Source organism: Perissodus microlepis, chromosome 14, assembly GCF_051167445.1.
Source record: "Perissodus microlepis isolate ML-2025 ecotype Zambia chromosome 14, ASM5116744v1, whole genome shotgun sequence".
Classification (NCBI taxonomy): Eukaryota; Metazoa; Chordata; class Actinopteri; order Cichliformes; family Cichlidae; genus Perissodus; species Perissodus microlepis.
Genome location: NC_140474.1, coordinates 20,248,640 through 20,267,512, shown reverse-complemented (window position 1 = coordinate 20,267,512; position 18,873 = coordinate 20,248,640). Strand labels below are relative to the sequence as shown.

General features: G+C 38.2%; 1 protein-coding gene across 2 annotated transcripts in view; it reads right to left on the bottom strand.

Moving 5' to 3' along the window:
- The window catches only part of LOC146373862 (leucine-rich repeat and fibronectin type III domain-containing protein 1-like protein), a 177,051-nt gene that overhangs the window by 53,495 nt on the left and 104,683 nt on the right, over positions 1-18,873 (bottom strand). For both annotated transcript variants that reach the window (XM_084952011.1, XM_084952012.1), the window contains exons 5-8: positions 18,517-18,770; positions 18,117-18,360; positions 17,799-17,956; positions 16,645-17,025 (exon numbers count right to left, since the gene is read on the bottom strand). In XM_084952011.1, the coding sequence (XP_084808137.1) occupies positions 16,645-17,025; positions 17,799-17,956; positions 18,117-18,360; positions 18,517-18,770 (1,037 nt within the window). The remainder of the gene's footprint in view (positions 1-16,644; positions 17,026-17,798; positions 17,957-18,116; positions 18,361-18,516; positions 18,771-18,873) is intronic.

Below are 18,873 nucleotides of genomic sequence, written 5' to 3'. Positions count from 1 at the left end.
GCACGCCAATAATTAACAGACACTGAAATGCAGTGCATGTTGTGAGCAATGAAAATGCAAAAACAATGTAATATAATACTCATTTGCTTGTTTGTTCGTTCTCTCCTCCACAGTCTCATCTCTTTTCATCTCTTGCTCATTCCTGTTGTTGTTTGTGAACTTCATAACTTCCTCATTTTTCTATGTGTTCTGTCTTTGATAGTTAAAATCATAGTCATGCAAATATATTTGGTGATTATTGATAAACCAGTCATTACTGTGGCTGGTTAAAAATGAATATATGGTGATAGAGAACAATAACCAGAGCAGAAGAGAGCGTGAAGAAGCAAAAGAAGAAGCATGAACTAATTGACACAGACAGAGAGATGGGGCCACAGCATGATCGACAGCTAAGGAGGAATGCTCTTCACCCGCTTTAATGGCAGATCCCGCATGAGCTTCCATGATTTGATATGTACGGACCAAATGTACACAGGCCAGCAGAGTATAATGAACTGAAAAGGGCCAATTAAAACAGGATGCTACTGAGACTTTGTCCAGGGATAGGACACTGTTTTAACAATTAACAGTGACTGCTGTGGCCCAAGTGAGGCCATTAGCTCATAGCACAAAAGGGACTCTATATGCTTAGCTTTCTGTGAATATAGTAAAAGATGACCTCATTTCCAGGAGTCATGAAGTGTCAGAATTCTTTAATGTTCCATCCATTATTACTTAAAAAAGGGCACAGATGAAAAGTATTGGCACCCTGCATAGTCAGCATTTGCAAATGTCATAAACACGCTTTGAACCAAGCTAAGAAAGTAACAATTTTTGGTGGTGAAGGTAATTGGAGGATCGGGGGTGGCGGCATTGGGGTTATATCGATTATAATCTTTTTCTAATATGCTTCTAGTTCCATGAGACTCCTTGTTTTGATGACATTTAGAAGATTGTGAGAGGTATATCTTTAAGGGAGGTTGTGGCTGTAGATTGCGGTGTACAGGCATTTCATCCTGTTGTTGATGCCATCCTCGTTTAATCTTCAGGGTGTTTTGCTGAGGTGTGATGTTATAGGATTATGGTGTTTAAATGAATCTGTATACCAGTGAAATGTTCCCTGTGCCAGTGACTGCAACAGAAGCCTGAAGCACCATCGATCTAACTCAGTGCTTAAGAGTTAGAGAGGTGCCTTTTCATTCATTTCTGCAATGTTTTTCCTTCAATCATATATTTGGTCACTGTGGCATGAAATGCCAATTTTCTTTTAGAATTTCAATTTTTGTTAACGCTGGGCTCATCTGGCTATTAGAAAGATATTCAGAAATGAAGCATAGTGCTGATAAGCTAATTAAGTTCTGAGAGTTTGGTAGAGCATTTCTAATAACGTACGTATACATGCCACAGACTGAAACGTTCTGTCCCCTCTAGTCTTTAGCCTTGTACAAGGAACAGCCAACAAATTCTCAGTGTTTAATAGGAAGCTATTATCCATTTTGTGCTTTGTATGTAAGTGCAAGACTTTTGCACTGTCCTATTTTTTTCAACTTAGCAGACAAGAAAAACACAATCTTGTTCACTTTGTGTTTCATCTTTAACTCTTGGAGTTTGGTTAATCTCTACTCATCTCTACTCACAAAGTTTCTCCAGGTGAGTTCAAACCTTTGCAATCCATTGTAGGTCCAAACAAACTACAGTAGGTGAACAAGAATCCACTGATGATGTACTGATGAGATATATCGGGTGTGTTCAAGATCACAGCCCCACTGTGACTCTGAATTGGATAAGCAGTTATAATGGACGGATGAATGGATGGAAAAAGAATATCCCCACCAAATCTGATGGCAAGACGATTATAAATCCTCACTTTATACTGCCACTACAGATACAGTCAGGAGGCCATTAAATGTAGAACTCCTTATGAATCCTTGATAACGTTGTGATGGAACATTTCTAGTTTATTCTGTCCAAAAGCTTAATGTCAAGGTTGAACTATATCACTTTGGATCTGACTTTGGAGCTGAATAGGCAATAGGGCAGGTAGCAGTTGCATTACACAGAAACAAAAATTTGATTCATACATGCCTGAAGGCATGAATTTAAATACTATATATTTGAGGCTACCGAATAATATAAAAGGTCCTATATTAATTAAATCAGCGGTCCCCAACCCCCGGGCCTCGGACCGGTACCGGTCCGTGAGTCGTTTGGTACCGGGCCGCAAGAGTTGAGGCTCAGGTCTGAAATGTATGGTTTTCAGGGTTTTTATCGGTTTTCAGCGTTATTTTGTTATTGTTTTTATTGTTAACTCAGTTTTCCTGGGTCTTTTCACGTGTGTTATGAATAAATCTTCTTTTTTTCGGTACCGGTACTAGTTTTATTTTGTTGTATTTATCCGCGACACCTTAAAGGCCGGTCCGTGAAAATATTGTCGGGCATAAACCGGTCCGTGACGCAAAAAAGGTTGGAGACCGCTGAATTAAATAAATATTTGCTTCTAGTTATGGATAACTGTGTTTTCACGCTGTCTTCAACAATGCATTACACTCAGAATAACTTAGAAATACCTCGATTCATCTGGCTGACTACTGCATTTACATCTACGTTTGTTAATGATTTGGCATATCCTGATACTCCTCATCTTCCACCCTTCAAACACACACACACAAATGTACGCACGCACGCACACACACAGACAAACAAAGAGTTGTTTAGAACCCGAGAGAACTCATTGTCTGAATATTTTTCCAAACTCAGAAAGCCAATTTTGTGACAGCGCTGGTCACCAAGAAGTCTAAGTAGATCCTTTGTTTACAAGGCAGCAAACGGAAACTCCAATATGCATTTAGCCAAAGTAATCTTAGACAAAACTGCGTGCAGTATTTGCATATCTATAGCAGACAAACAAAATTCATTGTCGTTCACAGCATTCACTGTCCAGGTATGTGTCTTCTAAATCTCAATATCACTCTAGATGTGTGTGTGTACAAGTATAGAGTTCTGTTTTCCTGTTGGTTAAATGTCTGAGTGCATCTCTGAGTTTCTTCAAACTTTTTTCCATCTGAATGAATAAGTCATGGGGGTCGGGCATTCAAGAGCTCGGTGACTTAGTAGTTGTGCCTTAGAGCCTTTTCCATGTGACCCCTGAAAACAGGACCTTTGTGCTGAGGCAAGCCAGGGTCCTCATACTTAATGAGGCATCCATCTTCCCAGCCTTCTACCTTCATTTCATCTTTCTTTTATCTTTCACTCCCTTTGCACCTTTTGTATATCTCTCCCCTGTCTCTCCTGCTTTTCATCTTGCTCCTTGCCCGTCCACATTCCTTTACTGTTTTCTTTCTTTCCCCAGTCACTCTATTTCTTTCCTTTTCTCTTTTTTTCCCCACCACTCTTGTCTTCTCTTTCATCTGTCCTTAACTCGAACCTGTAACGTCTCCTCTGATTCTTGCAACACATTTTTCTCTTCATTTCTCACTCTTACCTCTGCCCTATTTCTTCCCGTCTGCCTTGCATTCAAAAATATGAAAATTAATGAGTAAAAGTGAAATGAAAATGAATATATGCACCTCTTTGAAGTTATTGTAAGTCACTCCAGATAAGAGCAACAGCCAAATGCTTAAAAAATGTTTATGTAAACGAGGATCAAAGCACACTACACTCAAAGCTATATTTGTCTGCTGGGTGTGTTTTGGACCAAAGAGAGATGATATTTGTGGGAATAAAGCTCCCAAATTACATCAAGTGTCGGGCAACAGACACGACATTAGCAATGAGTTTATACATTTTGTTCATTATCAGGATTAGAGGAATGAAAAAGTCATTCAATCTATTTAAAATGCTTCAGTGAATTGAAAAATATATTTCGGGGGGGTTTACATTTCTTACATAAAGTTTTAGGTGCTAAGTCGTTGTTTCTCTCAGAAAGAGAAACAAATTAAACTGCTTTTCAGAAATAATGACTGATTTCTGTGACGGGGGAAATAAATCTCAGCACGATCAAAACGTGTTTCACAAATTCCAAAGTAATACTTAAATGCAAATAACTATAACTAAATTATAACTATAAAGAGCGCACTTACCTGAACTACACTTTAACACACCGACTGTGTGGCGGTTCACACTGAGGACAGAATCCAGAATCTCCTCAGCAGCACTAATGTTCACTTAAGGGTTTTATTTCTGTGTGCAGCAGAAGCACTTCATTGCTTGTGGCAGCCTTAAAGGGAGAAAAGCCAAATGGCTGCTCTCTGGGACTCTAAGTGTTAATCTCCATGTATTTGTGGCTTAGGGAGATGTTATAAATAACTGGTTAATGCCGTCTAATACTATACAGTAATTATTTAAAAATATTGTTAAAATATTCAAATTAAGATATTTCTGAGTTAAGAGAATGCTAAAAATAGCTCACTTCATCAACTATCATATAACCCTTCCATCCATCTATCGAGGTTGGGGTCATGGGGGGCTGGAGCCTGTCTCTCACATTCACACCTAAGGATAATTCAGAGTTACCAATTATCCTAACAGGAGGAAGCCAGAGTACCTGGAGGAATTCCTTGCAGATGAAAAAGACCAACCAAGAGGTACGTATCAGGAACCTGTGAGGCAAGTGTGCTAACCATGGTGCCATCATGCTGCACAACCATGTATCAGCCATTCACAATTACTATCTGGGTTTAAATGTTCGAAAAATTTTAAACATCTACATTCATGAGACAATTCCACCCCTGGTGACTGGAACAGATTGTGGCTGTGCCTGTACCCCACTTGTACCCCAACACGATTTTTAAATGTCATTTATATAGCTATTTTGCCTTTATTAGTGTAAACAGTGGGTAGAATAACATGCAGAAAATAGCCTGGGGCAGACTCAAACCCTTGGTACATGGGATGCTGCCTGAGCCAGGAAAGCTATATTAGCATCACCACTTTTTTGTTAGTTTGAGCACAAGAATCTGCCAGACTCTGAACTATATTGGATACAGATCGCCCTGTTTACAGAGTATTTATAATGCAAGACACTAAAAGCCAAGCATCGGATCAAAATAGATTTAATGATCGATAAAAAAAGACGGACAGCAAAACGGAGAGAAAATGTAAGGAGCAAAGGTTTTCAGTTCACGAGAAACTGCTAACAGATAACACTGCAGGTAAGTGTTACAGCAAGCCACTTCTGAAAATAGAAAAATATGACCCAGTGCAAGATGATATTGGATCACTTTATACGTATATGCAGAGGCATGTTTATGTGTATTTATAGAGGGAATTTAGATGACACTAAGAAATAAAAGAAGTCACCTGGGAAAGTAACAAGAGGATAGTTATCCTTTCATGGATAATGAAGGGATCAAGAGAATGACAGAATAAGAGGGAAAATGAGTCAGAAAGAGTGTTGTGTTTCAACTCTATACCGACAGGAAAAGAAGATATCCTACTGTACACATCTCACAGAGCATAGCATCAATAACTCTGTTGTAATCGCGTTTCACTGACCCGCAACAGACATGTTCCTCATTATGGATTCACAACCATGTCCTTGTTCTGTATGATATACAAGCAGTCGTGAATAAAACACTCGTTTCAAAGGAGTTTCTGCTCTGAACAACTGAAATGCTTTTTAACAACCATTCTGTTTCATCAGTTTCAAGAGGAGTGTTTCAAGGTTAGAATAACTGCTCTGATGATACTGTAACAACTAAAAGAGTTTAGGGACAAAACAAAAACAGATGGACTTTGAATAAAAGAATTACAAAAAAGTATTTTTGTGTTAAAAAAAATTCTTCATGCAATATTGAGGCATACAAATACGACAAACAAGATTTCTGCTTTTCTTTATTTCTTTCAGTTAGAGATATATAATGTGTTTTTTGTTTAAGGATAAGGCCTGAAAAGCACAGAGACCTGAATTCAGATTTAACTATGTGTTCATCCAATTCACCCAAATACAGCGCAGTGCTGTGTGACTGTTTATGGTTCTTCTCTTTCTTTGTTTACATAATTCCATCTTAATTGTTGTAATTAACAAAAATGAGTGACTGCAGTCATGAAAATTACAATCTAAATGGTATGCCATATAAGCTGAAGTAGCTGATGTCTAACTTTGGAGTTGGATAATGTGACCAGTTGCAGTTATTATGTGCTGAGAGAGGTACTCATACATTTCTTAGATTATTGCTTCATGTTACTAAGGCTCTTTGGGTCTTTACTGTTTTAAAAAGTAAGTAAAATTTCCATGACTTCATTTAGCTAGCTCAACCGCTGCTATACCAAGTAGAAGCATTTCATGAGTCCTGTGTTTCCACTTCATTAGCAACAAGCATTGCTATACTACTTTGTGTTAAAATAAACACAACTGCACTAGATTGGAGGGTGCTCAGTGGCTACAGTTACACTGCCACTAGCAAGACAGCTGTTTAAGAACAGGGAATAAACAGGAACAAAGTATTTTTTTGTAGCTACATTACTTATATTTCATTTTTGTTGACTGTTTTATAAACAAATAGTAAATATAAATAAATAAATAATGAACAAAAAGTGTTTGTTAAAAATGTTTAACAAAAAAGAAACGTAGGTAATATTTTAGAATAGCCTGAGTGCTCCCTATTCCACTGGATCTAATTCAGTTTCTAATGAGCTGAGTAATAATATTAGACAGACTGACAGTTGTGAAGTAGTGAATCCCGAATAATTATATAAATTAACTGATGATTGATATTGCAAACTTGATTAAGATGTCCTAACCTCTCACAGCCACTGTCCTTATACAGAAGACTAAAACATAGCTAAACCAAACTAAAATATTAAGCTTCTGCAAGCGCGTGATTAGAAACTCCATCATTAATGACGAGTTTGTTTATTCGTATTCCACTGAGTGCTGCTGGATGCAATCCATCCGGCAGCTCGTCTCTTATCCCTGCTTATCATCCAAATCCCCTCTTCACCTTACCTCTCATCCTCTTCAGTTCCTCTTTTCCTCTGCTCCTCCCTCTTCTGCCCTACAGTCTCCTCCTCTATCACACTGCCTCTTTTCTCTAATGCTTACCCATCTTCCTTTGCTCCAGCTTCTTCTCTCTTCCACTTGCCTCCCCCACTCTTCCTTGCACACTGTATGATGTGTGTTTTTAATTACTCTTCCCTCTGTCCATGAAGATGTGAAAGCTTGGTGGGAGGCAAAGAGAGAGTGAGGCTGTGGACATGGGGCTACGATGAGGGGAAAGAAACGAGGGATAATTAAGCATTGATTTGGGACGATGATGAAAATGGTAACATGACACCAAACAAGGGAATTATGGGTCAGATACCCAGTGAGCTGTGCTGCTGAGCTCAGAAAATATACAGGACATCAGAGGTATAGGTACAGAAAAAGGAGGAAGAGCAGAAACAAGGGTCAGTATGGGATTATGGAATAAGAAGAGATAAGCAAAAAGCAAATCAGAGCAGGAAAGGGTAAGACAACAGAAAAACGAAGCATAGAAAAGGCAGGAAATGTAAAAAAAAATACATTTATAAAGGTGGTGAGTTCGGTGAGTTACATAACAAAATTGTCTTCCAACTTAACCTCTCTGATCTGACTCACTAGTGTTGTGTTTAATTGGCGTAAATACAGTAGATACTAGTAATGCAAGCTAAGTAAGGCTTGCGCGTGTTTCTATGTGTGTGTGTGTGCATGCAGTCCTTTGTCATTGTTCCTTTAAGCTCATTAGGACATATACAGTGAATCATTCAATTAAATGACAATGACCTACAGCCACACATTGCCATGAGTGCTGTATGGAGAAGTACACACATCTCTGTGTGTGCGTATTATGTTTGGGATGAGTTATTTTTCCTGATACTGTATGTGAGACTGTATTAAGCTCAATTGACTACAAAAAAATCCACTGACAGCAGTTGCGGTAATAATAACTGTAAGTGTAGGGAAATAGCTGTAAATACAGTATTAAAAGTATAACTTTGAAACAGTTCTGCTGTACTAATTTAGCATTTTGCATTCCAAGATCACATGAAATTGACCAGGTCTCACACATTAAGCTATACTTTAGTGTTAAATGAGGCCAGGCAAAACACAATCATTATCCACATCATGCAACTGAACAAAGAAAGTTTATATTGTAAGAGTTTAACATAGCTTAAACTAGTGGTTGTGTTATTGTTGCGCGCACATGTGTGAAAATAGCAGCATTTACTGTGTCTGCTCGTTTATGACATGCTAGAGGAGCTGATGGCTGATCAGCCATCCATCCATTTTCTTAACCACGTATCTAACATAGTGTCATAGAGGCTGGAGCTTCTGACCACAAAGTTAAAGGGCAAGTTGCAGGAAACAAGCCGGAAGCAAAGAATAACAAGCAAATTATTGGACTGCAGGTACAGAGCTGCAAAGGAATTTAAGTACGTGCTAAAGAGCATGTTGTTTATTACTGCAACACTGTACTGCTGTGTTATGGCAATTCTTACAACACAAATATGTCGGTAATAAATGGTAAATGAGGTTGCAAACCCACCTACTGTTACATATCAGTAGCTGTTTTCTATCGTTTTATTGCTTCCTGTGTTGTATAAACATATTTGCCACAGTAATAAAACAATCAATATAAAAGTTCGAGATAGAACGCTACAGCTTCGGCTATGATGACATTGTGTTCTGTTATTATTGTCTATTATTCAACAGAGTCGGAAATGTTATTTTCTGTATGAAAAAACTGTCATCAGTACGCTATCTGTTAGACTATGAACTAAAAATACACGAGCGATAATCCTGCGTCTCATATCGCTCACATTGTATCAACCAGTTCTCACTTGACCTGACTCAACTCGACAAGCTCAACATGATCTCTAACATTGATTCCTAAACCTAAACAAACTGTGGCAGAAAAGGAAAAGTCAAAAACCACAGGGGTGAAAACATCAGTCCAAGATGAGACTTGACCTCTTCATATTTTACGTAATTTTGCATGATAGTGATTTACTTAAGAGACTGAAAATGTAAACCCCCCCCCCCCATCTGCCAACAAGTGTGTATTAAGATTAAAAAGAGACAGATGAGTCAGATGTAAAGGCTTATTTGCGTTTCATATTCTGTACATTTAAAAAGATCTGCTATATTTACCCACCTGATCGATTATATAAGCACACATTCTCTTTTTCTCTCCTGTTCTCTTTCTCTTCCACCACATCTTCCTCATCCGGTCTCCTGCCTCCCGCCCTACTGCTATGACTCTCCAACATCCTTTTACTACCAATCAAACACACACACACATGCACACATGGACACACACTTACCATTCCAAATTTTGTTCTATCCTTGACTCTAAAACCCTTTCCCACTTTTTCACAGGTCCTCAAAAATATAAATGTGCAAAACAGAAGCACACAGAAAAAATTATTGTCCTGAATTCTTTCATACTTAAGTTTGATGATGCTCCCAGTTCACTAAAAACATCATACAGTACACAGTCTCCAAATCTGATGCATATGAATATCTCTGGATTGCTCGTTAAGAAAAGAACATGCATCCATCCAGACTGGAGCATCATACAGGTTATAATTAATTAGAAATATACAATGCTTACAATCAAGCAATATATTTCTTAGCAAAGAAAAAAACCTGCTTATAACAGCTACATCTGCTCTGATGACTAAGTTTAACAAATAACAACATGATGATCGGATTAGTGTTATAGGTTCACATTAACTAATGTTACATAATGTGCCGAGTATCCTGAAGCTTAACAAAGTACCTGACAGAGAGGATACACATGAATGACAGTAGTCATCCTCTCCTAGTGAACTGAATGTTATCGGTGCACGATTTCATTCACCATATCCTCAGTTTGCTGGCTTTTTCATGTGCCTGTCAGTGCAAAGATGCACAAAGCATAGACAGAGCACACAAGTGAGACCGAGAGGTGTTAAGTCACATGACTGGACAGATGTCTCGATTGGTGGGTGCATGTGTGTTTTCATGTGTGTATGTGTGACAAAGATTTACATCAACCTTTTTCTCCCCTTGCCAGTGAGCATTTGTATCAGTAAATAAGAAACTGTACCTATACTTTCTGCACTTTTACAGAGCAAAATAAAGGTTTTATATATTGTTGTGTTCAATGTATAAAAGATACGTCTCACTTTAAATGCCACTTAAAAATATACACATAAAGACACAAATTAGACAATGAAAATGATCTAGTCATGTATCTATTTTTCCTTTACTTTTTTGTCTGTTAATTAGACTGATTTTAATTAATATGTATCTGGCTTGCAGTGGTTCCATCAGTTTACACATTCACCTAACAAGCAAAAGTCCCTGGGGGAAGACAAATCCCTTTGGAGTAAGGCATCCTGTGTAAAAAATCTACCTATTTGAACATGTGGAGCTATTGCAGTAGCAACACCTTGTAAATAAGGGAGCAGATGACTGGAGTTTCATGTATCAAACTCACCATATAGGTAACAAAACGATGGGAGAATCAGAACAAATTCACTAATCTGCTTGTTCATACATTCATCCATAACCAAGTAGGTACTGATTATAAAGGATAGTCAAGGGATTTTGAGGAGAATATCTTAAATAGAGTGAACTAATACAACAACTACACATATGCATGCACACATACATGCTAACAGATACTTGATGTTATAATAACATTGATCATGCTTTTGAAGCTATATCAGCTATATCTATACCATTTACAGCCTGGACTTGGACTTGAAATGTTCAGATAACATGGCATATGTTCAAAATGGAGATGCCCTAATAGAACTTAAAAAGTCTGTGAAGGTTCTCAGTCAACCATGTCATCGTAGTCTAAGGAGCTTGGAAAGAAAAGCGTCTGGACTTCTTTAAGTTGCTTGAAGACGTTTCACCTCTCATCCGAGAAGCTTCTTCAGTTCTAAGGTCAAATGGTGGGGAGTCCCAGATTTAAACCCTGTGGGAGTTTTCCCCCAAAGAGGGACAAAAGGACCCCCTGATGATCCTCTACCTAATCACATGGGCCAAGGCGTGAAAACAGGTGTGGGTCACAATCAGCCAGGGTTTCGGGTGAGCTCATTGTGAAAGCTAGCCCCACCCTATCATGTGATTTCCTGAGGTCAGATGGCCTGGGATGTGAGTGGGCGTTAAGGCGTCTGGGAAGGGATCTCCTTCCCAGATGCCTAGATGGCAGACAGTTGGTGTTGTAAGCCACCGCCTTTGTTCAAAGATGGTCGCTCACAGTGGACATGACTTAAAAAGGACGCTTGGCGCGGATCCTCTTGCTGATTTGGCTGAACCATGAATTGAAGTTCTGTTTGTGCTAAACATGTATGTGAAAATGATACAAAATTCTAATAATGCATGATCCTAACAGCAAACCTGTGTCACTCTTTTTTTTTATCATCTCAAAATGTGCACTTAGAAACCCCTTAGTGGTTGTGTGACAAAGCATTCATTTTAGCCTCTCATTAGTTTGAGAGAACATTCCCTGATCCTTTTTTTTCACTGCATATCAACAATTAAGATTCAACAAATTTGAAATGAATACCGTCTGACAAAAACAATATTTTTTGGGGCAGCAGAGAGTTAAATGGATATGCTTAGCTATGGTTTCTATTTTGTAGAACACATTTTTTTTTCTCCAAATATTCTGTGTTCTTGATGGTCCTCAGCACTTTGTATCATCTCCTCCAGACTGCTGCCTTACCTCCTCTCTCTTCGTGGCATTGTGCCTTATCCCTCCTAATGGATATCGACCATAGAAAGACAGAGAGAAGCTGTTCACATATGGACACAGTGGGTTGTTCCTTTTTTTTTTCTTCAGCTCAGAGCTAAACTAGTGCAGCGTTGATGCATTCTAATGGATGTTAATTTCACAATGCCATATGGTAACATCAGACTTGGATTTTTAGCCATGATTTTCCATCACTCCATCCATTCACTTTTGATTATCCTTATCAGGGTTGCGGGGTGGCTGGAGCCTATCCCAGCTACCACAGAGCGAGAGGTGCGGTCTACTCTGGGTTAAAATAAAGTTTCTTTTAACAAGCAAAACAGGAAAAAAACAAAACTACTGCAATGGGTATAATTTTAGGCATACACTCACCGACTACTTCATTAGTTGCATCTTGCTAATACTGGGTTGGATCCCATTTTTCCTTCAAAACCATCTTAATTCTTTGTCCCAACAAGCCTTTGGTCCATGTTGATATGACAGCATCACACAGTTGTTGCAAATTCATCTGTGAATCTCCTGCCATTCTGAGGGAGCGCTATTGGATTTAGATGTGGTAATTGTGGAAGCTTTTTTAGTATAGGGACCTAAGTTTGAGATGATCTAAGCTTTGTGTCATTATATGTTACCCAGCAGCTGGATACACTGTGGTCATAAAGGGAAGAACATGGTCATCAACAATACTCAGGCTGTGGTGTTTAAATGGTGCGTGGTAATAAGTGGCCCAAAGTGTGCATATCCCCCACTATTATTCCACCATCTGACCTGTTGGTACAGCGCAGGATGAATCTATGCTTCATGTTGTTTATGCCAAATGTTGACCCTACCATTCAAATGTCACATGTGAATTTGAGACTAGTCAGAACAGACAACATATTTCCAATCTTCCGCTGTTCATTGTGCCTAACAAGTAACAAGTGGTTATTTGAGTTCGTCTTGCCTTCCCATCAGCTCAAAGAAAGAAGCCTAAAGAAAAGCTCAAAGTCTGCCCTTTTACTCTGACCAGAGACCTGCTGCTTACTGGATATTTTCTCTTTTTCTAACCATTCTCTGTAAATCCTAGAGATGGTAGTGGAAAATCCCAGTAGATCAGCAGTTTCTGAAACACTCAGACCTGCCTTTCTGACACCAACAACTATCATGCCACATTCAAAGTCACTTAAATCACTTTTCTTCCTCATTCTGATGCTTAGTTTGAACTTCAGCAGGTCATCTTGACCATGTCTACATGTTTAAATACAGTCTATGCAGTCATTACCCTGTGATTAACTGATATTTAAACAAACAGTTGAACATGTTTACCTAATAAAGCAGTATAACAATAATGTTATATAGCATAAAGACATATGATGATTTTTTAATGAATGAATTATTGTATGTAAAGATTAATACTTACTCATGAATACGTACTAACACATTGGAATTAACTGCAATAGGATATATTTTAAAAATACATTATAAAATTACAAAGTAACTGTTTTTTCTAAAGAAACAAGGAAATATTTTGGTATGATGTTTATACCTCAATGTAGATTATTACTATGCTCCTCATATGTTAAATATATATATAACTAATAGATAGTTAAATAGATAGTTGAAGCAAAATATTTTCCATAACCACGCATCTTATCTTGCTTTAGGACCTAACACAGAACCAAGTCCACCAGAGCTTATCGTCATATTTTTACATGCTGCAGTGCCATTTTTGGGAGTATTTCAAGTTGCTATACATCAATACAACCATTATAGCCTAAATTTTAACAATATGTATGCATTAAGTCCACAGTAACTACATAAATTGCAAAAAAGTGCAATAAACTGCAAAAAAATTGAAAATCTTTTTTTTTTTTTTTTTAAACAAATATTCCTAGTTAGAGTAATTTAAGAGGTTTAACCCTCAAAATTGTAAATACAAAAAAGTTGTGCAAAATAGTTTCCAACCACAGGAAATATTATATATTTTGAGCGTCTTCTTATTTTCATTTTTGACCGTTTAGCTATGTTTTACGGCTAACCGTGACCTAGGACAAACAGGGATTTAGAAATACTTACGCAAAACGGAGCGTGCCCGCTCCGACTGGTCTTAAAAAACAACAACATTACAAGGACATTTCTGAAAACCCCATTTCCATCTCACAAGTGTCGCAATTTCACAAATGAAGAGGAACTTTCTTCCTCCTGTCAGCACGAATGGATTCAATTCTGTCAAAGGTTCTTTCAAGACTTATTTCCCCTGAGACAGAATTATAACTGTTGATCAAGACTAAAAAGGCTAAATTGGATTTTAGATAATTTTGTAGAGCGGTAAAAACATTGTTGATTTACTTCTTCAACCACAGAAGACAAAGTGAAATATTTTACCATTCAATTTGTGGCTCACATAATAAATAAATAGTCCAAAATACGCATGTCAGATATTATTAAAGCCACCTGTCACTCACAACATTGCATCTAACATCTGGCAGATTTTCCAGACCTGTTGCCACGACAACTCCTTATATGTAAAAACCCCTCAGAACTGAAAATAAGTAGGGCTTACCCAGGCTTTCAGAGAGACAGAGTTAGGCAATAATCTTGGTTTTTACACAGCAAGAGTGAATGTGAGAGATTCTAAGAGCACTTTAAAAAGAACAACTTAGAAACAAATTTAAGTGGAACCCCTGGAAGTGATTCGTAGTAGGTAACTATGCCTTTTCCTTGAATGCCGATGAAGCAGTAGAGGGAGAGAAATCTCCCTCACTGAATTCCAAAGAAACGTCCTGTATCAAAGGTATCAAAGAAACCCCTTATCAATAAAACTCACAAGCAGAATATGAACCACCAACAGCAATGCATCCCTATATAAACCCAAGGCTTTAAACAGTCAAAAAAATGATGGTGTGGTTTATACACCAACTTTTTTTCATCCCGCTGATATTTTTTTCAACATGGCATTAAATGCATAGGCAGCACTTTACAATATGGTATACAAAATTGCAAGTATTTATCAAGGAGCAATTTTTTAAGAAATGAGAAGGTCTGCTCCTTGAATGATGCAAATCAGATGTTTAATGTAAGCAAACTGTCAGTTTATATGTATCTAATTCAAAGTGGCGAATGTCTTCATATGCTTATTCAAATCAGCAGGGATTATTTATTAAGGTCAAGGTTTTATTGTTCCCAAGTCTGTCTTAATTTTTGGCTTTTATGCCAAAGAACCAAAAGAATTAAGAAGGTGAGAGACAGAGGGGGTTAGAGAGAAAGAGAAAGAAAGCTGTTCCAAAGAGAATCCATCTAGGTTTTAAACTAAGCACTTGTAGCCAAACCACATGCAAATCTGAGTGCTGCTGACCTCAACTGAGGATGCTGTCAGGTGGTGGAATGAATACTTCAAAGGCCTCCTGAACCTCACTAACATGCACTTAGTACAGGAAGTAATGTCTGGCCAATCACTGTGCCTGAGGTGTTTAAAAGAAAAACTCCCCTGTGGCCAGGCCCCTGGATGAGATTTTCCCTCACTTCCTTAACCCTTTAAAGCCTGTACCATGAAATAATTATCAGAAAGCTCAAATGTTTTGAAAATGGGGTGTTTAGTGAACCTCCCAATGAAATAAAAAATAGTAAAACAAATTTAAGATAGCATTGCACGTATGAGTTTTAAATTGTATAAAATTTGCTACATCAGTCTTTTTTTGTTTGCATTTTATTCCTTGTATATGTATTTTGCAATTTATTTTGGTTTTTCAGAGTCACACTGGTGATGTAAATGTGTCAAAAAGACACGTATCTGGGATGGTCTACATCTATGTGAGGCCGCTTCTGGTGTCTATGTTCGCTGTTCCGCAAGTCATGTGGTTAGGTCATCTGTCTGAATTTAAGCTGATGATGGTCTTTAGTATCACTTGTCTAATTCTAATTATATACTATGTTTAGGGGCTGGAAAGCAGCCATAACAGTATTAAAGTCCATCTACCATCTGCTCATATTGTAGAATGCAATTGGATAAATGCACAAAGAGCACTAAACCTCAGAGTTGCAGCAACAACATAGGTCACATAGTCTGTCACAGTAAAAATCAATTCTGGGAGGTGAGTAATTTTTTTGAGGTGAGTAATTTTAGTCTTCCAAGATCTCGGAAGACTAGAATTTGACCAAATCCCACTTAAAAGCCCTACAGTCATAAGAATGAACATAATCATGATTTACTCATTTAATTTTGAGGTCTCATAAGAGTCTAACATGGCGTTACTGTTGTGTGATTAATATGTTTGACCACAAAATCAACTCCATCCATCCATCTTTGAAAGAATCTTTGATTCTTCTACAATTTCTATTGACATGACAGTTTGTTCTAAATAAACTATCAGAGCATGTATCTTCTTGATTCAGTCATTTCTTAACGTAATGTTCCTCCCTTTTCCACATTAACACGTTAACTATATTTGACACTCAGATCAAATCAGTTACATCTGACATAGTGCTGACATTGCCGTCCTCCTCAAACAAAGCCACAAAACATTTAGTACTAACTCATTCATAAATTTATAATGTAAATGCTGACAAAGAAAGCATACAGCAAACTCATCGGGACAGCAATAAAGCAAACTAAATGACAACCGTTGTAACTTGTTCAACAGACATTTGTGACATTTGGCCCTTATTCCACCGTATTCACCGTACCCAACAATGGCTCTGTTCCACCACAGATGTCTTTATCATTTCGCCTGATTAGACTTTTACGACTGGATGACACTATCATTATCATCTGCCCTCATCCTCATTGCATTTGCTGATGTCTCTTGATTAACTTACACAAAGCTGCAGATACACACAGAACCACGCATAGAAACCCATACACACACTTACAAACTCATAAAGGCAGATAAATGCTTTTTACTATTATGACACCATAGAAACATCAGACAGAAAATTAAAAGACACAAGGCAAATAATGAATTGACAGTGCAGACAGACAAACCTGTAAACGAGTGTGTCGTCCCCAGAGCTGTTGTACTGGACTTGGAACATCCTGACTCCAGATGTAGGGGTTTGACTGCTCCATCTAATGAGGGCAGAGTTTCCTGTCAGCTCCACCAATGAAACCCTCCTGTCTGCTCCTCTTGTTTCGTTGTTGGGAAGTGCAACCTTGGAGGAGGTCAGGATGTCAGAAGGGGCCGGTTCAGAAGAAGGATCTCGACTGCGGCTTGTGCTGTTTGCCAGATGGGGCATTGCTGTGACGACTAGCTCCACCCTTCCCGTGGATTCACCTGCCGTGTTTGAGGCAATGCAGGTGAAGTTTCCTGAATCCTTTAGGGATGTTACATTGATCTCTAGGCTTCCATTAGGGAAGACTAATGTTCTGAAACAAAAGTGAAATGGAAAATGAAATATCATTAAGATAGCAATCAATTGATCGATACATGAAGTCAAATGTGAATGTTACGAAAAGTAAGCTGTCTGCTGGATTCTTATTAGATAAACAGGATATTATTATAAGGAGTATCTGATACTGACAATAAATTCCACCAATATCTACGGTACCGCGACAATATTTAGAATGACTGTTATGCTAATGTTTCTAACTGTGTTCTTTGGCATAACCAAAGGTGGCACTTGACAAGAAAAATGCTACTTATGTATTTTCCTTTGTAATTTGAGTAATGCAAATTACAACTGCTGAATCAAAAAAGACTTTTGAAAGAAAAGAGTTACAACACTCAAAACACTGTCAATGATTTTATAAGACATGTTTTTAATGCAAAACCATAACTAGGCACTCATACCTGTGCCAAGTGGGTTACCCAATGAAAATTTTAGCAATACATTATAGGTGAGGAGATTATGGCCTTAACAACTATCGTCCTGAACCATTTCAGATTGGCCCACACATGTCAAGTGCCTACACCCCCCTACAATATCTGACTTTCTGACATACAAAACTGGAAGAGCAGAATATTGTAAAAACTCTGTTGCATATGCCTGTGTGTTTGCCAGATGTATAATGGCAAACTCAGTGGGCAAGTCATATTCCATAGATTAATACCACAACTTTAATTTTTCAATGAATTTACAATGTACAGGGAAGAAATGTAGTATACTGGATTAAACTAGACCATATGTTGTTGTTATTACCTGGATCCATTGGATATGAGTCGCCCTTCAGGGCTGATCCAGTGGACTTCAGGCTCAGGGTCACCATTTGCTTTGCACTTCAGACTGGCAGGCTGACCTTCCATAGCCACAGTATGAGGTGACTTTCGTGTTAGAACTGGTGGGTCACAAATAAACTCCTACCACGAAAAAAAGATAAGGTCACACTTCCAATGTCAAAGTGATATATTATTATATATATTATTATTATTTTTGTTATAGAACAAAAAAGCCTAGTGCCAAACTTTGCCATTTTTTCAATTACTGCATGAAATTATTAAAAATTGCAAAAAGTATCACCTCTTCCGGTATAGTCCAGAAATACTTGGCACTAAGGTCTGGGGGAGAGGCACACGTTTCCAGATCATCTTCTCTGGTTAGTCTCCTCAACCACAGAAGTTCACAGTTACAGTGAAGAGGGTTACCTCCAAAACTCAACACAAGAGAGGAGAGGGGGGAGCCTTTGGACTTGGCATAAACTGGGATTCTCAGGAACAATGGGTCTGGGGGAATTTTCTTTAGCTTGTTCGACGTCATGTCTAACCTGTTACAGGACGGCATACAGAAAGAAGGGGAGGGATGGACAAGAGAAGAAGGGAGGTATTTATAAAACCAATAGGGAGAGGCAACAATATACCAATTCAATGCTGCATTTGTACATCACAAAAAACACACCATTTGCCCTTTTCTATGTCCTTACCTTGCCAGTTTGTGCAGGTTGGTGAATACTCCCTGGGGAACATTTTCTATGAGGTTATGATCCATATTTAGGGTGTTGACATTGGTTAGGCGTCCAATTGTGTCCCAGGGCACCTGGGCAAGGTTATTGTAACTAAGGTCCAGGTCCTCCAGTGTGGACAGAAAGTCATCAAAGGCATGGGGAGATATAGAGTGAAGCTGGTTATTGGCCAGGATCAGATGCCGAAGGTTGGTCAGACCTTTAAAATGGTCATCCTGGTTGTCAAAAAAGAAAAACAAAAGGCAGTGAGTGGGTGTAAGTAAGAAATGATAACGACATGTGAGTGGATTATAATAAATCAGGGATCTCTCTTTTTCA